Below are 24278 nucleotides of genomic sequence, written 5' to 3' on the forward strand. Positions count from 1 at the left end.
TTTTCATAAAAATTAAAACATATAATACAGACTTCCCTAAAAGATTGAGACAGAGGGATAAATAGCTTGTTATTATCTTTAATTAAAAATCATGTCAGCTGTAACAAATTGACAAAAATAAAATCAGTCATAATTAAAAATTGGCCCACAAAATTTCACCACAAACTTGTTTGTAAGTGTAAATAAGAGACAGAATATTTCTTCATATTCCTTATGTATTTCTGTCACATTTATTTCTTTAATGTCAGTATGAGCTATAGGTAGTGTTACTTGGCTTGTTCTCAGACACCCGATTCTTGATGTCAGTTTGTTGTTTTTTGAAATAGCAGTTTTAGATTTATGAATAAAATAATCTGCTATTTACATACTGCAACAGTTGTCTGATTCATCAAGAAAGCAAACTCAGCTTCAACATTCATCTAATTCATGTCAGATGTAAGAATCGAGAAACGCATTAAAAAAAATGCCATTGCAAAAAGTAGTTTCTTGCCTTAATCTAGGATGATTAAAAAAAAAAGCTTAGGAGTTGTATTTGTTCAAAAAACAAATATTTTAAACATTTCAGGTTGCTCTGGTTAGTCGTTTTGTTATAGTATCCAAAAGCTTTTTACGCCTCTGAAATTCTCACCGCTATTGAGAATAAATATCACAGTCTGTTAATGGAGTGATGTCTTCTTTGGATTTGGCTGCTGACACAACCAATTAACACTTGAATTTCAGAGTGAGCTCCTCCAGCTTGCTCATCAGCTTCTGGTCTTCGGCTGGAGAAGACCTGGAGGAGGCCAGAGGCAGATGCGTAGAAACCGCTTTTCTGTCTGCACAGGAGTCAGTTTGAGAAAACGTGGTCGAAGTTCAGTAACGTGTTAAAAAACGATTTAGTCTGCAACATCAGAGACGTGTTATAGATGATGTACGCGGCATGCTTTTACATTTTATAAAGATACTTGACCTTGGAAGAAGAGGCCGCTGGGCTGTCTGCTGGCAGCATCTGATACGGCCAGCCACACCACTGTGTCAGCACCTTGAGCTTCAGTACGGAGTTTATTCTTCATTTTTGCATGAAAATCTGGCATGGATGACTGCACCGCTGGAGATGAAACAAAAACAATATCTTTGTGACTGAGACTGCAATATTCCTGTATTTATTGATATATATATTTACATGCGTTATACACAAACGCTGCTCACCTGGGGTGTCTGCCCAGCCGGGGTGCATGGATGAGAAGTGGATTTCTTTGTGCTGTGCTGCCCATTGCTCTGTCATGATCACCTGTTGCCTCTGAGAAAGATCACAGTTAACACTGAATAACTGAAATAATAACGTACATACAAAAGGCAAGCTGCAGTGCAAAGTTTTACTTATTTATATTGTGAGTTTATAGTTAATGGTAGTACCTTGTTCTGTGCATAGGCCATGGTGCCATCAAAAGAACCTTTCTCAAACTGAAGGTCCTCTACATTTAACTTCTGAACCAGCATCCCACCGGATGACACTGTGATCTGTAATAAAAAAACATTTACAGAAGTCATTGAAATATTTGTAAAATAAACAATAAAAAGAAAAAGAATCAAAATACAAAAATAATATGTATAATTGTATACTAAAATGTTCTTTCTCTTCAACTTTCAATAATAATAAAAATAATACTTTAATAAAATAAATAGAAATAAAAATACAGTTTTAAAGGTCCTGTTTTAACATTCATAAAATTGATAAGCACCACCCAAGTCATTCATTTCTGTTAATGTTGTGAGAGTAAAAACGGTTATTAACCACTCTGGGATTCTCGGACTTCTTCAGTGTAGGTATCAGCGCTGTTGTCAGTATACACGTCCCTGTAAACCACAAAAGAAGAGTGAGCCCACTAAGCACTAGTTATCTATCCATATCCCTTGATTTAAACCTTGATCTACCGCATCAATATTCTCTATTAAATCAATAACAAAAAAACACAAAAAAGCTCATACATTTTGGGAAAAAAAGCATATGATCAGCATTAGATCAGAAAAAGCATGCATGAACTTTCCTACCCAGTGTGTTTGTTGCAAAGTTTTTCTCCAGGCCATCCTCAGTCAGCTCTCTCTGATTGACCATGCAACCTGCATTATTGATCTACAGTAACAAATCACATGAAGATAAAAGACAAAGGGCTGAACAATACAAGCCTGACAAAATGACTATCAACAGGCGTTACATGCTATATTAAATGTGCCATGGTATTAATAAGATGCAATAGTTGGGGGAAGATGAAATATGTTTTTTTTACATTATTAAGAATAAGTTAAAATGATGAAGTATACATTATTGTTACCATATACAATAGATGTAACAAATTATCATTATCATAGTGCAGTTATCCCCACATAATAACAACAGTATCCTTACATACATGCATTAATGTGAGTTTACTTTGTGAATGGGCTCTCGCGACTTATTGTTTTAGCTCATTATTGTACGTTAATATGACTTAAACCAGGAATACATTCACCAGAACATGTAGATCGTGATCCTGAGAGAATCCATTAGCAAACTCCCACACTTTCCTGGGGCTGGACATGTCAACTAGGTGAATGTGGACATTCTAAAAGCAAAAGAGAGACTAACTGTTTCTGTCCCGGAAGAGTGAAAAAATTATATTCATAGTATATAAAATGTAAAAACATACCTCATTTTTACTTTGCTCCACAATGTCTTTTCTTGCCTCGTTTGCGCGGTCTTCATTTCTGCACACCAGATGTACTGTCCCACCTTAAGAGAAGTTGTTTGAATGGACTTTAATTCACGTTTTTAACAGCGCTGCACGTTATTCGCCAGTAGGAGTCACTGTTGCGTCCCTTTTGTTGGTTAAACTTTCACCTAACTGTCGTAACAGGGTTTTAATGGAATGTACAACATCTACCAAGTTGACCAGCTGTCGAAGTCACAAACTAGAAGAGGAAGTCTCGGTTCTGAATTAACAAGGGCACTTTTTCTCACCTCTTTTGGCGATTTCGCACGCGGCGGCTTTACCGATGCCGCTGTTCGCTCCGGTGATGATGAACGAGCGGCCGCTCACATTCACCTCCAGGTCCGCCTCGTTAAAGCGCCTCGCCGCCGCCTCATAACCGCCCCTGGTGAGGGTTAATGAGATTTAAACCGCTGTACGTTACCGCAGAACCCTTCGATGGTGAATGGCCGTTTATGACTTGTGCTCATCAATGCGTTAGGCTAAGCTCAAATGGGAATACGCCGAGGATGACTTACTTGGTATATTCCTGTAGACCCTTCAGGAACCAGACCGTGTTTCGGTAGAGAGACATCTTCACGATTTCACTCGTTCTCATTCAAGAGCGGTGTCATAACACACGAGCACGTTGGAAATCGGAGTCACGCCCCTGTGGCGTTTAATAACAGATCACGTGTTGAATGTGTTGTAAGCGCGGGTTACAACACGCATGCGCAGTTCTGTTTGCTAAGCTGAAAGAATGAGGACTTTGGCTCATGCTACGTTACACGACAAAACGTTATTTTAGTGAAAACCTTAAATTTGTGCACTTATTTAAAACAGTTTGTAAAACATAAATAAATACAAACATTTAGAATAATTCTATCATATAACAGCATTGTAAATTTATTTAAGGAAGTTGAGTATACCAATCGAAGTTTTTTCCCAGTGCGCGCACATTTTACATCGATGTTTGACACCCACATCGTAAATAAAACCGAGATTAACAGTATTCATTAATATGGATAGCAGCAAATTTTCCAAATCTCCATAGTTGTCAGGATGGCCGAGTGGTCTAAGGCGCCAGACTCAAGGTTCAAACCTTCCCAGTAAAGCATGGGTCTTCTGGTCTCCGAATGGAGGCGTGGGTTCGAATCCCACTTCTGACAAGATCTTTTTTTTTTTAAATGTTGATTAAAACTACGTTTCCATTTCTACACACAATTTAACTGTTAAACGGACCCATGACAGGCAAGGTAAGGATAAAAAATAATAGTGAACAAAAATGTTTTAGAATTTAGTGAGTTCAGAAACGCCAGTCATTTCTCTCTCGTTGTACTGCCGTTGTGTCAAATCCCACATTATCATGTTTTAAGGTGTTTTTATTATGCTCTTTCATGTGACACAATCGGTGTCTTTCTCCTTCACCAGTTTCAAGACACAAGCAGTCATGTTTGCGAATGTCTTCCTATTTAAATAATGAGTACTGGCGTACAAATACACCTCCACTACCAAGACGGGTCAAGCTATTACCCGTAAGTTTATCGTTATGTACATAAAGTAGCTGCTAAAATTGCGTTGGACTGCAATGACTCTGAAACCATTGAGAGAGCGCAAGACAAACAATAGCAATTAAATTTGAACTGCATGAAAATATCTTGAAAACGAAGGGGTTTCATCATTTCAGCAGGTCACGAAATAGGCTAAATACAATGGCCTTAATTTCCACTATTACAAATAGGCCTAAATTCTGTGTTCACTTAAATGTTAGGTGTGAAAAAAGAAAGAAAAAAATTGTAAATAAAAAAAAAATCGGATTGTGCACATAATATATTTCACGTATTTACAGAAAAAATAATTAACGTTAATAAATATAGAGACAAGAAACCAAAACCAATGCGGATCTTTCTGTTCTTGTTAAAGCTAAACAGAGAAAACGAAACTTTTAAATTTAATTACTTTTGATCATTTTTATTCTTGATTAAGCACGTTTCTTTAAATAATACTTAAACTAAGTTCATCCAAGTGAAAAAAAGTGAGCGTGATTTTACCTCGTACAAGATGTTCCTGCATCAACGTTACTGTCGGTCAACCAATCAGACGAAAGAAATACGTTTTAGGTTTAGGTTAGGTGTTTTCACACTCCTGTTAATCAGCTATCATTTCCCACTGATTTTAGGAATACGTTTCGGTCAGGGTTAGGTTTAGGTTTAGGATTGAGATAAAGTAAAGTCGAGGATCAGCAAAAAGATGTTAATCTGAGATGTTGATGTCTTGGCAAAAATCACGGCGACCGTGAAAAACAGTTGTTTTACGATAAATCTCGGCCGCTTACTGCGTACCGGCCAGTTATTAGTCAATCAGATATCGTCTTCATATGGCCAGCTTCTTTTAACAGATCGTTCGGTTTCGAGACAGATCCTGTCCGTCGACTTTACCGCACGAACGAACGCACTCTTTCTCACAGGCAGAAAAGGGTGGATTTTAGGCGTGTCTACTTCGAGGTGGCAGGTACAAACCCAAAGAATGGGAAACGCGGAAGTTCGCAAAAACTGTCAGAGAGCGTCCACAATCACAGTTGGTTTAATGGAGCCGAAGTGAACGGGGATGCTGAACGCGTCTTGTTTACTCTCTCGATCTGATGGTTAGATCTGATCTCAGGGAGCCGAGTAAACCGACCTCAGCGCAACGACCGGCAGGCGATGCGTCTCTGATGTGAATTCAGGAGCTTTTACTTCTACCGCTTATCTGCTTCAGCCCTTTAAATCAGCAGCCGGGCTCCGGAGCCACAATGAGCGCTGCAGCCAGTGAGGGTCAAGCGCCCCCCGTGTCTGATGGAGAGCCGGAGGGACTCAGTGTAAAGGATGTCAATCGGTTGATCATGGAGTTCCTGATGTTCATGATGAGAGCGATTGTCCTGTGCTATCCCGTATACCTGACCGGCTCGCTCGGACTCAGCGTCAGTTGGATTCTCCTGAGCATGCTGATGTGGACCATGTGGAAAAACAACCGCAGGTGGAAAGTTCAGAGGATCGATACAGCCATTGACTTTTTGGAAAACGAGAAGGACGTGATCGGCACTGAACTCCAAGCCTTGAACATGCCAGCTTGGGTGGGTGCTCTTTTTAGCATCTTTGCTTGCTTGGTATTATAACATTCGTCTGAGGGATCTGTGTATTTTAATTAGTTGTAGAGATGTAAGTTAATTTGTATGTTGGAAGGGGAAATACTGTACCGTGCTTGTTTGCATGCATACTTGGCATTCGAACAATACTAGATGGTACTGAACTGTAGAGGTGTGGCTTCTTGTTGCGTTGCTTTGGGAACATCACACACTAAGGTGTCAGTTTGAGTTTCTTCATTAAAATACCCAGCCCTTTTTAAAACAGGAATGTGACACACCCTTTGTTAAAATTGAAAGAAATATATAAAATAGATTATGTTGTAGAACCGTTTTATTGCACTTGTAAGGTTTACTTTTATAGTTTTTTATGTTGCTACCGTTCCCAAGATTTTCATGTTTACAAACTCCAGCGTAGCCCTAAGGGGGTAGTTCACCTAAAAATGAAAGCTCTACCATCATTCATTCTCCCTTATGTCATCCTAAACCAGTATGACAATCTCTCTTCTGGAAAATACAGGAGATGTGCTGCTATCGGAAGAATGTCCCTTTGGCCCATTGTGACCAAAACAGTCAAGCTGTTTCAGGATATTAGGTTTCTTATTGTCTTCCCTATAAAATATGTGTCTGATATCACTTACCTGATCTTCACAGTTGATTTAGATATAATAGATTCCAAGCCTCATATATTTATGACACCACAAAATAAAACTAAAACCGCCCTTTGAACTTTCTGGCTTTTTAGGGATTGATCTTTTTCTATTCATATTTCATAAAAATTTGAAAGGAAAACAGAATTATGATGTGCTAAAAAACATAACATTTAGATAAGTTGCACACAAGCGTGTTCAATTTCCAAAATGTATCTATTCTTTCATTCTTTATTTCTCTGATAGATTCAATTTGCAGACGTTGAGAAGGCTGCTTGGATCAACAAGGTACGGCTTGCGCCTCGGATGTTGATTTGTTTCTGTATTTTTGCTGTTATTGCATATCTATAAATGTGCTTGTTTGTTGTAGATACTTCAGCAAGCATGGCCATTCTTTGGCATGTACATGGAAAAACTTCTTATTGATAACATTCAGCAATCTGTAAGAACGTCCAGCTCTCATCTGAAGACCTTCACCTTTACTAAAGTTCACATGGGACAGAAGGTATGATTCTGTAATCTGAGGCTCATTGCCGCTACTGTAAATATTTCAGCAGTCAAACAGAAGCTTACAATTGTGCATCTGCATTTCAGGCTCCGACTATTACAGGGGTACGAGTCTACACGCATGAGCTAGAAACAAGAGAGGTCATCTTCGACTTTAACATTATGTGAGCTAAGACATCAAATTTCATTTTGACACCAGATTGTCTTGCTAAACCATATGTGACTGATATGTTGAAATGTTTTAAAGCTCTCTTTTCTTTTTGTCTCCTGCAGTTACGATGCTGATGTAGACATAGATGCAGATGTTAAACCGGCCATCAAAGTAGGAGTCAAAGGCCTTCAGGTTAGTGAATTAATAGTTAAATTGAATGATAATAGATGGTATTTAATACTTGCATTTTATATCAAGCAAGGCAAAAGTTTTGATTTACACTATATTTTAAAAGTCTTTAATAACTTAATGTATTGCCCATATACAATAAAAGTAGTAATAATGTGATTATTCAATGAAATAAAATGAAATCAATGAACACCTGCATGTTTATTTTTTTCTGTCAGCTACAGGGAATGCTACGCGTAATTCTTGAGCCTCTGATTGGCCAGTCACCCCTTGTAGGTGGAGTCACCATGTTCTTCATTCGTCGACCTGTGAGTGTGGACATCAGATGTAATCGGCTCATTTAAAATCGCAAATAGACAAAAGTGTCACTAGGTCATTAGTTTAAAACATTTTAAATTAAATTTGCAGGCTCTGCAACTCAATTGGACTGGAATGACCAATGTTTTGGATGGTCCAGGACTAAGGTGTGTTCATAGGTTTTCATTATTTTTGATTGTCACTCAAACAGTTCCGTGCACATTTGTTATTTTTATGATTTTTTTTGTAGTTAACAGTTCAATTCTCATGCTATCTTATAAGGGTCAAATGATTTTTATCACAGTATTTATTAACTTTGTCAGTTATGTTTTAAACGCTGTGTTATCAAGCAGTCATCCTTGTAACCAGCTTGAGCAACTCAGTCATGTTGTAGCTGAATGAGCTAAACATACCAACGGAAAAACCAAACTAGTTAGCTAGCCACACTTCTTTAAAATTGCTTCAGGACATGGAATGTTGTCATTCAAGTTTAAATATAGACAAATGTGTTCATTTGTGGTTTTCAAACATGAAAGCCTCCTGTACAGGGAGGGATAAATAGTACAGGATTATTAAAGATTAAAGCTGTCCTTTTCACATTAAGAAATAAGATTTCATAATTTGTGTTCCTGAGACATTATTAAAAATATTTTCCTATCACCCAGCATAGCTTTTACCTGTAAAAATCTTTCAGTTACAAATTTTAGTGGCCACTTAGAAACCAAGAGGTATCTAAAAACGTAGTGTTCCTCGCCATTGTAAATCTGACTCTCTATTTCTTCTAGTCATATGTCGGAATCAGCCATTGTGGATATCATCGCCTCTCTCATGGTTCTACCCAATCGCATGTGCATCCCTTTGATCGATCAAGTCAAAGTTGACCAAATGAAGTTTCCTCTTCCTCGAGTAAGACCGGGAATAATTGGTTCCCATTGCTAAAATCAGTCAAAAAACTCTGTTTTCAAAATGCAGAATAAGTTAGACTATGTGAACATGTTTAGGGTGTTGTGCGGGTTCATGTTTTGGAGGCCCGGGATCTTGTAGCAAAGGATACATATATGATGGGACTTGTAAAGGGCAAGTCAGATCCATATACTGTGCTGAGGGTCGGAAACAAGCAATTCAAAACAAAGACCATTAAAGAAACTTTGAATCCACGCTGGAATGAAGTTTATGAGGTAATTTTGAGCAGTTCTCAATCTATTGCCACAAAATTATTTCAGAATGAAAATAGAGATTTCATTCATATATCTATTTTTTTTAATAGTTTGTCATTCATGAAGCTCCTGGACAAGAGTTGGAGGTGGAACTTTATGACGAAGACCCGGATGCTGATGACTTTTTGGGCAGGTAATGATGAGTTTGCTCAGACAACGGTCATTATTTTGCCCATATTATGCGATTTTGTGTAAGATTTTGTATCGTCTGCAACAGATACAGCCTGGATTGTGGAGATGTGAGGAAAGACAGAGAATTAGATAAGGTGAGCATTAGAAAGATCTGAACTGCGGTGCTTCTTAACTGATAGCTGAACAAAAACCTTATCAGAATTTCTCTGTACATCAAAAAAGTGCTAAAATATTCTGTGATATAATATGAATATAAATTTAGCTGTGCTTGTTCACCAAGTTCTGTCTTTGATTTGTAGTGGTTTACCCTAGAGGACATTGAGAGCGGTCAGATACATATGAAATTGCAATGGTTTTCTTTGAACACAAAACCATCACTACTGAAGGAGGTGAGCTTATTATAATAGTGTAGATAATATATATGCTGTGCCAGGTGGTTAAAATACTTGCTGTGATTTAAGCGGTGTATTGTCTAAAAAAATAGTGTGTTTGATCAATATGTTTAACTGTAAAAACATTGAACTGGAATGACTGTAAAGGTATTTTAATGGATTTTATTCAATTTCGTCTTTCAGACTAGAGATGGGCTCGCTTGTGCCATGTTGGCTGTATACTTAGATAGTGCCTCTAACTTGCCTGTGAGTATACAAGTGCGGTGAGAGCACAACTAAACAACTGTCAGCCTATCATAACACAAACACAACATGTGAGAACAAGAAGTTTTTTGATATATTGCCTTTCTTTCTTGCTTGTTCACTTACCGTTTTTCTTTGCCTTTAGAAAGACCAACGTGAATTCACCCATAATGAAAAGCATGGAAAACCACCCAAAGAATCTCGGGTAAGAAATGGCCACTATTGTCCTTGACCTTATGCAGGAAGAATGAAGCACATTCTAAATCCTTATAGAACCAATAACAGCAAAAATATATGAGTGAAATAATAATCTTTCCATATTTTTCAAACATTTTGGCCATTGATCATTTGGTCAAAACAAAGGTGATTCATAGGTGTGAACTCCGAAAGGATTCTAGAAAAGTACACAATAAAAATACCAAATAACAGTCTTCTGGAGCTAAATGCTTGTATGAGAAGCAGACTGAAATATACATTCATTTCACAATTAAAAAGCAAAAAAAAATATTCTTAAGTGATTTATCCCTTTAAGCCTTTCTGGAAGGTTTGTGTAGGCTTCCTCAAAAACAAGGCTTCTTCTGTTATTGAGTCAAAAGCTAGATGTCTTTTATTCCATCATGCATCTGGAATGCAGCCTCCTACCATCTTTCACCGAATATTGTGCATTCCAGAGATTATATCATAACATTTCAACTTCAAGCACGATAACGTCAAGGCCCAGGTTTTAGTTTCTGCTTCTCTGTAATTGTGGCAACCTGTCCAACTGGTTTCTACCACTGGTTCATGAAAATGATCACGTTAACCGCATGTGCATCATGCAAATCGAAAGGTAAAGCATTTTTTGGGCTCTTTTTCATAGTGTCGTAGTTTCATAATCATAATATCCCACCTCAGTGTCAGTAATCTGCTGGTCAGGGCATAGAAATTACACATTTCCTGTATACATTCTTTGAAGGTTTTTTTTTTTTCTGCAGCTGCTGGAATGACTTGGCATAATGTTCTATTTGTTGCACCACTTGCTAAATCATCTGTGAACTGCATTACAGTAATGATTTTTCACTGAAAACATTTTATTGGAAAGGTCAAGGAAATTCACGGTCATGACAATGAAAAGTCAAAGGAATTCAAAAAGTTTGCGAACCAAATCTCATGGTTATTTAGAATATCCAGAATCAAAACATCTCTACGAGCTTCATTTCCATTTGTGTCCATTTTTAATTGCAGCTCACCAAAAGAACTAATGATCCCAACTCATACGTGGAGTTTTCCATTGATCCGCAAAGTCAAAAAAGCAAGGTATTTGAATCCAATCTATTTCCCAGTTTTTAAACACAATTAATCAGACATTTAGACACTGGAGTGTTTTTCATCTGTATTTATATTTTTGTTTTTTTTTCTGAAAGGTTGTGTTTGGCTCGAAAGACCCGACATATGATGAATGCTTTACGTTCTTTGTACACAGTGTGAATAACCAAGTGTTGAATGTCGAGGTAAACCTATCATAAAACCATAACCATCATTTTGCCGTCAACTATTCTTGTTCCTCCATACACAAACTTGATAAATATAACAAAAACCAAGAACTATGATGTTTGTGTTTCTTCTATCCTGTGGCCTCAGGTAAAAGAACATGAGAAAAAGTCCTCACTGGGTAAACTCACTCTGCCGTTGGTCCGGCTGCTCAGTGCATCTGATATGACCATGGACCAGCGCTTTCAGCTTGAGCGCTCCGGAGCCAACAGCCAGATCAAAATGAAAGCTGTTCTCAGGGTGAGTGAGTGAACTACCGCAGCTGTTTTTATTATACCCAAACACGGTACTAAAAACCCATTAAGAAGCACTTTACCTTATTGTTAAATGCAATAACATTGTTTACTGGCATCCCCCCTAACTATACTGTCTTCTGCCAAGTAAGAGATGAATTGGGCCTTTGGTTTCAACAACTAAAAATATCTGAACATTTCAGCTCCTACACTTTAAAAGTTGATAAATCTATGTATTTTGCTATCCTGCCAACCACAACCCCATAATAACATAATAACCTGTGCCAGAAGTTTGAGTCACAGCCAACCAGTTTAGAACCACTGAGCTGAAGGACAATGAAAGTTTTTGACGTAGATATTTTTAGGTGTTTTTTTGGTTTGTCTGATATGTTTTTTTGTCATCATAATGACTATATTAATTTCATATTTGCTGGTAAAATGGTTAACAAACCACACCTGTCGTCTCAATTAGATTCTTACGTTGGAGAAACCAGTACCAAAGGTTGTCACTCCACCAAATCAGGCTAAGGAAAAAGTCCCATCTCCCCAAACTCGTCCTGAGCCTCAGACTCCAGCTCCAGTTACAGTTCAGCCTGTACAGAGCAACCCGAAAGAAAAAGTGCCTGTTTCCTCTGTCCCCCTCTCCAGAACACAGACCGCTCCTGCCCCTGTGCCATCTTCAGTCAGCTCCTATAATGAGCTCCAAGCGGAACATCCTCACTACCGACGAAGCACTTTTGTTGGCACAGAGGCGTTGCGTTCGACCCCCTCCACCCCCAGTCAAATGCGCCGTTACGATTCCCACAGCCTGTTGTCAGAGAACTCCATAGCTTCTTCTCGCTTCGATCTTACGGACAACGTCCCTTATCCTGAGTAAGTACACTCTGGTGCTGCTTATAAATGTTGCGTCCTACAAAAATCTAACTTATGAGTTTGTGTTCATTAAAGGGCCATCCTGAATCATCAGGGCAGCTTTGGGCAGATTCAAATCACATTGCGTTATGCCAACTTAAGGAAGAGGCTCATTGTTATTGTCAGCTGCTGCAAGTGAGATGCTTATCCCTCCTTTTTTTATTTAAATTGTAATGATTTCACAGATCAAAGATTCACAAAAGCTATTATTTTGCTGCCTAGGGACCTGTTCTCCTGCAGCGAGAGCGGCTCTGATACTTACGTCCGCATGTATCTGCTGCCTGATCAGACGTGGAAGCACCGCAAGCGCACTCCGGTTAAAAAGAAGACCGTGAACCCTGTCTTCAATGAGACGTTAGAGAAATTTCCCACCTTTTGAAAATCAAGCATTCATTTTTGGTAGAAATATTTCAAAGATTTTTAAAATATCTTTCTACCTCAGATTTGAGTTTGCCGTGTCAATGGAGGAAGCAAGAACAAGAAAGTTGGATGTTGCAGTAAAAAACAATAAAATGCTTCACAAAAGAGAGCGAAAGGAGATTGGAATGGTAAGTAGATAAAGAATGTATGTAGATTGAAATGGATAAAAACGGATCACTAATTATCTGGACGTTATTTTATTCTTTTTAAAAAGGTTTTGATTGATATGTCTGAAATGGATCTGATCAAGGGATCCACAGAATGGTAAGGAAATCAATTGTGGTCAGCTAAATTTCTTTGTCTTTAAAGTACAACAGTTGGGTTCCGTAGAATGGAAATGTTATTTTCTACATAGGGAAACTGACTTTCAGTGACAACTTTTAAAGGTATATTTAGCTCAGAGCTGGTCATTCATATTTGGCTCATGGTGTATAATGCTTTAAAAAAATACTTAAAAAATCCTTATGGGAAAAATAAGACAACTGAAAAAACAACAAAACTGAAAAAGTGGCCACTATTTCACTCTATTGCACAGTTGACTTTTTCATTTGTAAGGTTTAATGAAGATGCTGTAGATAGTTTATGTAAAACTTTTTTCCTCTCTGATAAACAGGTATGAACTCACTCTTCCTGGACTAAAGAAGACAAACTAGCAGAATTAACTGAGCAGATTTAATATTTGGTTATATTTTTTTTTTATTTTTTTTAATGAGTGAAAGCTATCTAGATGAGACAGACTAAGCACTTTGGCACTGACTTGGTGATTTAAATACATATATGTAATTAAAAACAATATCCATTCCCTCATCATTTTGGGTCTCATTGCTTTCATTGACCTCAAGCTATATATATATATATATATATATATATATATATATATATATATATATATATATGGCTTGATATTTCATTTTTGTAAAATATTTTTTGTGTGTGAGACAGTAATTCTTAACAGGAGGTAAACTGGCTTTTAATTTTTTTTAACCCTTTTTGTACAGGTTTATATTTAGAGTTTTTGTTTATAAATATTATTATGCACATACGCATTCATTAGTAAACACATATACAGTCAACGAAGTTTATTTTTCGGTTATAATGGAAGGATTCCTAAGATTTTACTAAGTCTATTTTTTTCTACAAAGATTCTTTAATATGTATTCTTTCTAGATCGATCAGAAATGTAACTGTATTGAACTATTTTTATTATGTGGAATAGCAAGCATACATGTTGATTGTGCCTATAATTGTTTTTGAATGCCTAAAGTATCAGTTATATGTTGTAGAAGGGTGTAAGAAATAACAATAAAACAATCTGAGTTTTCTAAGATCTTTACTTGCAGTGTAGTAGTTTGTGATTGAAAATTGTATTGTTTGTGCAAATTATTCACATATCACCAGAACAAAACACAATTTTGAAAACATTACAGCAGAAACAACAGAATATGAATGAATTCTAAGGCACATGCGGGTTCCGTAATTAATACCCTTTTAAATTTTAACAGGTAAATAAAACATGTTTTGGGAACTACAGTTTCATTTAAAAATCATCTCCCTGATTGTAAAATGATTGATCTTCAGCAGCTACATGAAAGTGATTAAATATTCAGGATATGCATTATCATCTCGGAATACCACAAAAACGGTTGGTGCAGCAGGGTTGTCCACGACCGTGTCGTAGGGGTCACAGTTGGCATTTTTTGCAGGTGGCACGAACATTGTTGAATTTCCTGTAATATAATCACCTGTAAGGACTCTGCAGAGGTACATGTGCTTATGTCCCTGAGCATTAGGCACTGAGTATGTGTTGCTAGAAGAGTAGCTTGCATTGAGTGCAAAATAAGTGCCTTTTCCATATGCTGTAGCTATAACAAGAAACAAAGGCAATTACATTAAATGAGAAAATTCATACATATTCCACTTCAAACCACGTACAATTATAAAATGTGAAAAAGTGATTGTAGTAAATGATTTACCATTTTTCCCTGCGTAGCTGCGATTAAAGCCACCCTTATTGATTTGACTAATAGTCGGCTCACTGGTTCCATGAAAGAGTCGTTTCTCGTTGTTTTGATGGCCATTCTTCTTTTCCATGACGCTTTTGTTATTCTGGTAGTTCTTCCACATGCCAGGATTCTGGACTCGTTCGATCTGTAATAAAAAAAAAAAGTGTAACAATCATATAATAAATACAAGTATATGTTATCATCATTTGTTTATTTCCTGATCATTTAGAAAGGTTTTTAAGCTAATAATGTTTAACCTTGTAGGCAATCTGATGTATCAGGTCCAATAAAATGGCACTCACTTTCAAGACTTGGTTTCGACAAGTGGCCTGGAAGAGTCCCAATACATCTTTGTATTCTGTGCTGGTTTGTTGCAAATTAAACATTCTGTAAAATTCACTAGGTGCCATTGCATCCCAATGCTGTGGAATATCTTCAGTAGCTAATGGGAAAAACATAGTTATTAAAAATAGTGGTAAAATCTACACCATTAGTTCTAGTGAAGTTTATCAAACACATCGTAATCACATCTTTTATTCGTTAAAATACAAGTGAATAAAAATTCATACATTCATTTTTAATACTTGTTTTCTTGTCAGTAAATACCTTTGAGTTTGTCAATGCGTTTGATATTCATCTGGTTTCCACCAGAGGTGCTCACTGCTGGACCCTCAGGCAGTGTGACCTTATAAGTCTGGCCTTGGAAGGAAATTTTGATGTCTGTAGCTTGTCTGGCAAGGGCCTTTTCCAATTCCAAATTTGTATGTTGATCAAAACTCTTATATTGGCCACCTTGTTCATACTGCCAATCAACAAGCTCACTTGTGTAATCCATTTCTTTTTGCAGTGTCTCTTTCTCTTTTGCTGTTTTGAGCATGTCTTGGATTTCCTGAGTGGCTTTTAGAACATCTCGGCTGAGACCTTGTACTATGAGTGTGGCCTGTCCCGGGGTTTCGTCTGAACCTTTATGAGCTTTGTATTCCAGAGTTATAGTCACATCTATGGAGCTTTGCAGGTCCTGGATTCGCTGTTGGTCTTTATCCGATAAGGTAAGTATGGCTGTGTCTGTGATGGGTTGGAACACTTGTTCATCGTTGATTGTGTCCTCTAAGAATCGCTTTGTTTTGTCCACTTCTGCTTGTGAAGGTCCACAGATAGAAAAATACACTGGATCTACTTGGATGCCTTCGATGACAAAGTCTTTGCCACCATGTTGTTTTATTTCTTTCTCCCAAGATCCAGTAAAGAACGATTTAACATTAGCGGCATATGCTGCATAATACACAAAATGGGAACACATATTGATATTTTTTGCCGTGCATGAAAATGCATTCCTGAACTATTCTGTTTTATGGACTATTCAGAAAATGAAGTTCTATAAATTTAGGTTAAAATGACATCATACCTTTGATTTTTGACCAGGTGCTCTGCTCTTGTTTGGCAGGTCCAGATTCTCGATTCTGCATGCTTTTGTGGAATTCAGGGAGCATTTGTTTCTGGAACACCACCAGTCTTATCAGCTTGACAGTGGACTGGGACATTTTTCTTATCGTCTCCAGAATACCATCCATCATGGAGTCTGCTACTTGACCTGGAGACAACCCTGCTTGTCCTAGGAAATTCATATAAGGTTTAATAATAATAATAATAATAATAATAATAATAATACAATATAATATTTACAACTGGGGCTCATAATCTGAACATCTGAATGTAACATGAAAAAACTTTTTGTAACTTATTTCAAAAAGTGAAATTTTTATTTAGATTTTAGATTCATTATATGTAATGGAAAATATATATTTAAAAAAAATTGATTTTGATTATTAGAACTTACAGCTCATACAATTAAAAATCCAGTATCTCAATATTTTTAAAATCAATCAAAAAAGTATTTGCAAAGCAGAAAGGTTCAAGTTCATGTGTATGTTAATTTCTGCACTCAATACTTGGTCAGGGAATTCCTTTAGCACAAACTCCAGCATCATTGAGGACTGGCATGGAAGAGATCAGCCTGTGTCTCTACTGTGGCACTACTTAAAAATATACCATAGATTCCATATGTGGTTCAGGTCAGGCATGTTGGCTGACCAATCAAGCAGAGTGATATCATGGTCAGCAAAGCACTTGGAAGTGGTTTTGTCACGTTGGGCAGGTGCTAAAGTGATGCTGGAAAATGAAATGAGCATCCCCATAAAGTTTTTTAAGCAGATGTAAGCATAAATTGCTCCAAAATCACCTGACAGAAGGATGCATTGACTTTTGACTTGATGAAATACAATGGACAAACATAAGCAGACGTCACAGCACCCCAAACCATCACTGACTTGACTTCAGAAACCTCATGCTGCACTTCAAGCTGCTTGGGTTCTGTGCCTTCCTCTTGTCTCAAGACCTTGATTTCCAAATGTATTGCAAAAAGTACTTTATCTGAAGAGGACCTTGGACCACTGAGTAGATGTCCAGATATTTTTCTCCTGGTAAGATGATTCTGATGTTGTTATTGTTTCAGAAGTGTCTTGGTAGCCCTTTTCCTGATGAACTGACTTCAGCTTCAGTCCTTGTGAATTGACTTTACTTGGGAGTATTCTCAAGCTTGTGGTCATCTCTGTTGCTTAAATACCTTTTCCTACCCTATCCAGTAAACTTTGCATCTAATATACTTTGATATAGTACTCTGTGAACACTCACTCCTTTCAGTAACAGCCTTCTGTGACCTCTTTGTGGAGGGTGTCAATGATCATTTTCTGGACCATTGCTAAATCAGCAGTCTTCCCCATTATTGTGGTATCAAAGAACAAGATACCTAGAATTTCTATTGTAGGGATGGGCTTTTAATTAAACTCAAATATAAATATTCTAATATTTTGAGATACTAGATTTCAAATTTTATGAGCTATAAGTTCCAATCATCCAAATGATTTTTTTTTGTTTTACTTTACATTAAATTAATCTATATATATGAAAGTTTTTCACGATATTCAAATTTTTGGAGATGTACCAGTATATAATGTAAAGTATAAGCACTTATTTTTAATGTTTATACAGAATTTGACATTATGTATTTCAACTCAAACTGAAATAGCCCTATAAGAATATGTCCTTATGTTGATGTTACTTTGTTCTCACCTGTACCAATAGCTGGGAATGCAATGGAGGTGAACTTTTCCTTGGCGCATATTTCCAAAGCACTTTTAACATGTTTTTTGATCTTAATGGCATCGCTTTGTACTGCAAGATGAATAATCTTTTTACACTGTAAATTTCCCCCTTGAGTCATTATCAGTCCACTGTTAGCCTGGGCCCCTGGCAACACACATGAACTACAATTATAAAACATGCTAAAGTTTCAGAGCATGTGAAAATATTGTTTAATGATTAATCAATATTTAAATAATTTATTACTTCATTGTTATAACATATTCAGTTTAGAAATTAAAACATTCTTCTTACCAAGTTGCTGGCACTCAGTTTCAATATTTGGACCAGCCTTATCCAAAATAGCCTTTGAGACACCTTAAAACAAATTTTTTTCTCCGTTTCAACTCTAAGCTTAATCATTCATGTCTTATAAAATGACATTAACATTAACAGCAGTAAGAGTGTTCTACTTATTTAGAATTAGTAACTTTACCTGATTTCGCTGTGAAATCTTTATTGCTGGAGTTCACAATGACATCAGTTTTCTCTAAAGTAATATCACCATGCAGGACCTGTAGTATTACTCCTCCTACTGTAGTCTCATGAATCCCAGATTTCGTTGTGACTTTTGAGAAGGGTCCTGTGATTTAATTTCATAATTTAATGAAGCAAGAAAGAGAAAGAAATAAACATTATGGAAAGTTCATATAGCCAATGACAAAATGACTATAAGTCCAGTTAGTTATAAGTTATGCAAAATAGATTAGAAAAAGTGACGTTTTGGGCACCTGTGCTCTGTGGCTGTGTGGGGTTACTTGCTGGGGCAGACTGGCCCAAAAACCTCTTGCTAAACTCATCTGTGAAAGCCTGTTGTAAATGATATATAATATTACTAAGGTGAAAATAACTCATTATTGTACTAAGTATCAAAGATATGATATCATACGTCAGGTACCTGAATGGTTTGTGTATCTTTGGGGTGAAGAACAAATACCACTTCCTTCACATGCTTTGAACCTCTTTTACTGCTAAAGTTGAAGGCTGAGTCCAGCATAGTGCAGACCACCAATGGCTTTGGAAATCCCAGGTTCCCTGTGCCAATGGCAGAGAATACAATAGAGCTTTGCTGATGCTGCTCTGCCTGATTCAAACACTTATCCACGATATCCTCCAGCACCTGCTCAAAGAGAATAAAAAACATTATTGCAAGCTTTAGGTTTTCTATTAGTTACTAAAAAAAATAATTAACGGGTAGTACCTTCTGCTCGTTTCCTTGCCCTTGATTCCAGTGGGGTACAACAGCATGGAACACCAGTTTGTTCTTTAGGTTTGCACCGGCTGTTTCAAAGACTGCTCCGATGCTGACAGGGCCTGTGACTTTCTGATTGAGCAGAACCTGAAGCTGAGGACCAGCTGCTTTGAGAAGGGCATTTGAAATTGCGCCTACACCGAGATTCAGGTCACTGCTGAGAGTGTTCACAACAACATCCATCTGTACAAAAGAAAAAAAAATCATAAAAATGGCAAGTCAGCCCAAAACATATACTTTTACTTGAAACCCCTTTGAAGGTGATCTTTGAAATTACAAATAGAAAATGAGCTATAGTCAAAAAGTAAGACACCAAACAATATTATATATAATAATGCTGAACTCACTGTTGTGTCCTCAATGTTTCCTTTGTTAAGAGTGATGGTTAAACCTTCTTTTGTCTGAAAACTTTGTGATGTTCCTTGGAAGTGTGTGGCTATCTGCTGTTGGTTTAGAGAAGCGCTTGCTTGGTTTTGGTCTTGCTGTTGGCTGCTTGAACTGCTTCCAGATGTCAAGCTGTGGGTAAGCGGACTGGCCCCATAAACTTTCTTCACTGCAGCTTCTAAAGTTTTAACTGTCTTATCATTGTTGTCAACTAGGTGAATCTCCTGCAGTGTATAGTCCCCTTCAACAAAATCACAGAACTCTTTTATAGCTTTCACAATGGTGTCTGCACAAAGGTCCAGTGGGAAACCACATACACCAGAACTAATGGCTGGGATTGCCAGCGACTGGAAGCTTTCCTGATCTGCCAAATTCAGACACTTCCTCACAGTTTTTTTCAGGAGCTTTTCTGACTCCTGGGGTTTGGAAGAGTTATAATGTGGTCCTATTGCTAAAATGACATGCTTGCACTGTAGTCGGTCTCCAGCATCGAGGAGGACAGCATCACCAGTTGTGAACTTCCGTTTTTTGACCATCTTGTCACAGTCCTTCTGAAGTTTAGGACCAGCAGCATCTGAGAGCGCCTTTACTAAACCTCCATCCAGTTGGAGGTTCTCTTTGCATGCACCCACCACTGCATCCACTTGAAATGAACACATGTCAGCTTTGTGTACTATAATCTCCATTCCTTCATGTGTTTTATAATGATAAACAGGCTTTGTGATTTGTGATTTATTTGTGTCATGAGGGTTGTCATGCTCATTTACTAACTGGACCAAACACTTCATTCTTGTCATGGCATATGTAATACACATGGACTCTTTCTCCTTGAAAAACTTCTTTGCTCCTGGTTTAACTATTTTCATGGTAGAGTGATATGCAGATCCAAGCAATTCCTCGAACTTAGGCACAAACTTAGAGACGTAAAGCCTTGAGCCACTGATCACGATGTCTTCACCTTTGAAGTCCACTTTCACTTTACCTTTCACCTCTTCAAACCAATCCTGCTTTTTGTGATCCTTTATGAATGCGACAACAGTCTTGTGAGATTTCAGAGTTTTCTCAAAGTGAGAGTTTTCCTGAACGAAATTATATAACTCTCGTTCAACGCCATTAATGCTATCTACAAAGCCAGATACCATCACCTGGTTGACAGTTGTCTGTACTGTAACATTTTTGACTACGTTATTTATGTGAGAGACAAGGTCATGCCAATCAGATGTTACTAGAACACTGGGATCTTCTACATCGAAGCTAAGGTGGCCTAGATCTGTCCGCAATTGATTCTCACCAGCATTCAAGGCATTGTCTGTTTTTGCAACAAGCAATAATCTCTTTCCATCAACTTCTAATGCCACATTAATTCCTTTGTTAAAAAACAATTCTGTCGTCATTTCCTCTACATCCCTTGTGTGCAGAAAATCTAAAAGAGGTTGGTGAAGCTCAATTGGTTTACGAATCAAATTAAGACAAGCCTGCAGTATATTATTCTTTGTTTCCAGCACCTCCTGTTTTAGGCCGTAGAAAGTTAACTTTCGGTTGTGCTTATTGTATGTGATGTTCATTTCTGGAAACGTGTCACGCATTTGCTGCTCCAAACCATCACAGAGAACAAGATTGTATATGGATGGAGTCATACTGAGTTCCTCTGATTCACTACCTTTCTCTCTTTGAATTCTTTGGGTGACTCTCTCAACAAGTTCTGTTACAATTCCCTCAGTTGTGTTCATATCTTCTTTCAGGCCGGCTATAGCTATTGTTCCTTCATCCACATAGGAAACCAGCGTGACAGCCTCTCCAACTACTGCTTTTTCAACTTCAGGTTGTATCTCTGTCCATGCATCCTCCTGAATGTGGAGCTCAGTTGATTTAAACTTAGATATTGATTCTAAGAACACAGAAAGGGCATTTTCTCTCCATGTCTGAATGAGTTTTCTTGTCTGCGCACCATTGTTAAGTAAGGATTGAGAAGGACTGATCTTCACCGCTGAAGACTGAAAATCCATCTCACAAAAATGACTGGACACAGCGTGTGTGACTAAATCCAGAGATTTCCTGTTTTCCTTTATGTGGTGCCATACAGTTCTGTCAATCTTCTCATTAAATGCCTCTGGAAGTGTCAGGGTGGGTCTGTCTTTACCATACAGAGCTGTCTGCAGTGATTCATAGTATGGCATTACTCTAAAAACATGTTTTTTAAGCTGGTGTTGCTGATTGAGGACTTTTTGCACATCTGAAAAAGCACACATTGCTTAGTTAAAATGCATTTGACAATTAAATTCAACTGATGAATCAAATGCAACTACTTAAATGTACCTTCAAGATTTTTAAAAGTGATTATTGCTGAATCATCTGTTTCAAATGCTACCCCATCATCCTCTACTTCTGCAAATTTGTCAAAGTAGAGCATTAACAAGTCAGAGTTTGAGTTTCGAGGTAAGCCTTCAGCTTTAACTTTTGAAGTCATCTCAAGCAGTCGAACTTGAATGTTTTTCCTCTTAATAATTCCATTGCTTTCGGAGGATACAAAGAAATGTTTTGCATCTACAGAATGAAACATAAGCAAAAGGAATTGAGAGAAAGACAATCAACATTTAGATATTAGCTAAAGGCTATTATTTTGCAAGTATTATGAGGATTCCATGACTTACCCTTGCTACTGGAAAATGTTACCACAGCACAGCTACTCTCTGGTATTGGTTCAATGCTGAAGTCCTTTGACTCAGCAGAAGATCCTTTCAGCACACTTTCCACCAGCATTGCTAGAAAATCTGGACTAATGTTTTGGATATTTTCAATTACAGCTGATTTAAGGGTTGCATCTTCTTCTGTTTCCTCAGGTGGCTCAACGACATTAGCCTTCTCCTCAATCTTTGGTTCATCTGAAACAAACATCATTCTCTTTTGAAAAGTTTTAGATATGCTGAAACGTACATAATAAACACAACATTTTTGAACCATGTGTTTAGTTTTCGTGTTTGATAGGACTGGAAGTTGATTTCAAAATGAATTGATTCCTTGATTTAGAGATTTTGGGAATAAAGAGTTTGTATCTCCTCTGCAAGAACCCTTTTCAATTTCTGAGGTGATCTGTAGCACATTTGCACTTAGATACAAATTCAGAGACATTGGGCCACTGATTACAATGTCTAAATCTTTGAAGTCCACATTCACTTTATCTTTCACCTCTTCAAACCAATACAGTAATTAATGATTATTATTATTCTCTTATGAATGTGACAACGGGTCTTATGGGACTTCAAAGTTTTCCCTAACTCAAAGAATTCCTGAACAAAATCTCAACAAAATAATAATAATAAAAAAAGAATACAGTTTTGGAATACATGCCAGCATACCTATCTACTGATTTTTAATCTTCTTGAAAATTATTTAGCAAATTAAAGTTGAGTTAATGAGCTGAGGTCCAATGACTATTATTACTGGTACTTTGTTAGAAGTAGAGACTATTATTATATTATAGTTTTAACAGTTTACTAGTTCTACCATTTAGATTTATAGAGCACTAGCATATTTTGCTGTATACATGATTCTAGAACAGATGGTTATGTAAGACTTATTTTAAGTTACTTAAGTTATAAAATGCTAAAATTTTATGTTCTTTTTTTCTGTATTCTATCAACTAAAAAAAGCTGAGTATATTGCTTTAGGCTAAAGAGCTTGCATTTATTTGCTCTTTTGTTGGTTTTGATTTCTACTACTGTCCTAATTTGTCCGAAAATCACTTTGAATAAAAGAGTCTGCCAAATCACAAAAATTTAAATGCAAATATAAATATACACATAGTCAAAACCTAAAGTGGAAAAAAGTTTCATAAAAGTTGTCCTAAAACTTAAAACGGAATAACGTTCTCGTCGTTTTAGCACAACTCTGATTTACCTTTTTTGATGCACTTTAAATGTTGACTAGCCTACTACTACTACTATTAGTACTACTACTACATATAATAGTAAGTGTCCAGTAGAGGACAGCAAAACAACGTTATTGAAACCGGATGACTTACCCGCTGTACTAGTAAGGTTACCAGCAGACGAAGTTGATTCCTAAAAAAAAACAAAGTTTTGTTTTTACTCCAAGTAAGAATTATTGTACTAAAATACAGTATTATGATACGTATATGTTGTTGTTACTAGTAGTATTGCTATTAGCTGTTAATGTTATTCACCTGTGGAACTGGGGCCTCTGATAACGGGAGACTCAGAGTCAATTTCACAGTTTTTTTACCAATCTTGAGCTCATGCGTTTGTTTGTCCAGAACCCGTTGTCTCACTGAACCAAAATGCAAGACCAAAAACATTAATGTTCCAAGCAATTGTAAACAGTTTCGTTTTTTGTTTCTACCACGGTAACACGACATATTGTTTTGTTGTAGGCTACAACTACGACACTTCTATTATATTAACACAACACTTTACGTTTCTGCGCACGATATTTTACAGCGATTCAGATGAGAGTTTAAGCTTTACCTTCCTTTGATTTGAACCGAACAGTTGCTGTGTGCTCTTCAGAAACGGGGTATTCCACATCACAGTCGCCTCCTTCGCTAGATTTCTTACTCTGGAAATAGATAATTAGCTTGTTTTTTAGTACGTGACTGTGAGGGTCGCACTGGCACTCCACGCAGAGAGGGTATGGGAACTCGTTAGCAGCCATGTCCGCCTGTCTTCTGACTGCGGTGCTCGTCGAACTCAGCCTGAAGACTTTCACTTTTGATTTCTCTGCCA

The 24278-nt window shown here is 37.2% G+C and overlaps 3 protein-coding genes and 1 non-coding gene across 4 annotated transcripts; 2 read left to right on the forward strand and 2 right to left on the reverse strand.

The window, feature by feature from the left end:
- Positions 1-62: 62 nt before the first annotated feature.
- On the reverse strand, positions 63-4893 carry dhrs12 (dehydrogenase/reductase (SDR family) member 12). Its single transcript, XM_043248842.1, has 11 exons — positions 4757-4893; positions 3245-3375; positions 2978-3111; positions 2667-2749; positions 2490-2582; positions 2032-2113; positions 1775-1836; positions 1396-1500; positions 1189-1279; positions 950-1087; positions 63-815 (listed from the first exon to the last, which is right to left on the reverse strand). The coding sequence occupies exons 2-11, from the start codon at positions 3322-3324 to the stop codon at positions 703-705; spliced, it is 981 nt and encodes a 326-aa protein (XP_043104777.1). The 5' UTR covers positions 3325-3375; positions 4757-4893; the 3' UTR covers positions 63-702.
- On the forward strand, positions 3762-3874 carry trnal-caa. The gene is made up of 2 exons: positions 3762-3799; positions 3829-3874. It is a non-coding gene; the product is annotated as a tRNA-Leu (tRNA).
- A 344-nt stretch (positions 4894-5237) lies between the features above and the next one.
- On the forward strand, positions 5238-14032 carry esyt3 (extended synaptotagmin-like protein 3). Its single transcript, XM_043248839.1, has 23 exons — positions 5238-5817; positions 6723-6764; positions 6847-6981; positions 7071-7147; positions 7257-7326; positions 7542-7631; positions 7732-7787; positions 8406-8526; positions 8622-8798; positions 8888-8970; positions 9055-9103; positions 9269-9358; positions 9545-9607; positions 9750-9809; positions 10829-10900; positions 11008-11094; positions 11225-11374; positions 11840-12240; positions 12316-12414; positions 12502-12633; positions 12722-12827; positions 12914-12963; positions 13313-14032. The coding sequence occupies exons 1-23, from the start codon at positions 5497-5499 to the stop codon at positions 13350-13352; spliced, it is 2571 nt and encodes an 856-aa protein (XP_043104774.1). The 5' UTR covers positions 5238-5496; the 3' UTR covers positions 13353-14032.
- parp14rs1 (poly(ADP-ribose) polymerase family member 14-related sequence 1) lies at positions 14013-24220 on the reverse strand. Its single transcript, XM_043248838.1, has 17 exons — positions 24021-24220; positions 23720-23823; positions 23558-23597; positions 22188-22418; positions 21853-22080; positions 19500-21769; positions 19102-19335; positions 18799-19020; positions 18632-18710; positions 18337-18483; positions 18156-18218; positions 17832-18008; positions 16108-16314; positions 15309-15974; positions 15005-15144; positions 14673-14847; positions 14013-14561 (listed from the first exon to the last, which is right to left on the reverse strand). Exons 1-17 carry the CDS (start codon positions 24205-24207, stop codon positions 14281-14283), a joined length of 5451 nt encoding a protein of 1816 aa, XP_043104773.1. The 5' UTR covers positions 24208-24220; the 3' UTR covers positions 14013-14280.
- Between the last annotated feature and the right edge of the window lie 58 nt (positions 24221-24278).

This window comes from Puntigrus tetrazona, chromosome 9 (assembly GCF_018831695.1).
Source record: "Puntigrus tetrazona isolate hp1 chromosome 9, ASM1883169v1, whole genome shotgun sequence".
Lineage (NCBI taxonomy): Eukaryota > Metazoa > Chordata > Actinopteri > Cypriniformes > Cyprinidae > Puntigrus > Puntigrus tetrazona.

Excerpts from the sequence above, each read along its gene's own strand:
- dhrs12 (XM_043248842.1), bottom strand. The coding sequence starts at position 3,324 with ATGAGAACGAGTGAAATCGTGAAGATGTCTCTCTACCGAAACACGGTC. Across the intron at positions 2,750-2,977 it reads GTGCGAAATCGCCAAAAGAG|GTGGGACAGTACATCTGGTG; the intron begins GTGAGAAAAAGT and ends ACTTCTCTTAAG. Across the intron at positions 1,280-1,395 it reads TGGCCTATGCACAGAACAAG|AGGCAACAGGTGATCATGAC; the intron begins GTACTACCATTA and ends GATCTTTCTCAG.
- esyt3 (XM_043248839.1), top strand. The coding sequence starts at position 5,497 with ATGAGCGCTGCAGCCAGTGAGGGTCAAGCGCCCCCCGTGTCTGATGGA. Across the intron at positions 7,632-7,731 it reads TGTTCTTCATTCGTCGACCT|GCTCTGCAACTCAATTGGAC; the intron begins GTGAGTGTGGAC and ends TTAAATTTGCAG. Across the intron at positions 12,241-12,315 it reads GACAACGTCCCTTATCCTGA|GGCCATCCTGAATCATCAGG; the intron begins GTAAGTACACTC and ends TGTTCATTAAAG.
- parp14rs1 (XM_043248838.1), bottom strand. The coding sequence starts at position 24,207 with ATGGCTGCTAACGAGTTCCCATACCCTCTCTGCGTGGAGTGCCAGTGC. Across the intron at positions 19,021-19,101 it reads GGCAAGGAAACGAGCAGAAG|GTGCTGGAGGATATCGTGGA; the intron begins GTACTACCCGTT and ends CTCTTTGAGCAG. Across the intron at positions 14,562-14,672 it reads CAGCTACGCAGGGAAAAATG|CTACAGCATATGGAAAAGGC; the intron begins GTAAATCATTTA and ends TTCTTGTTATAG.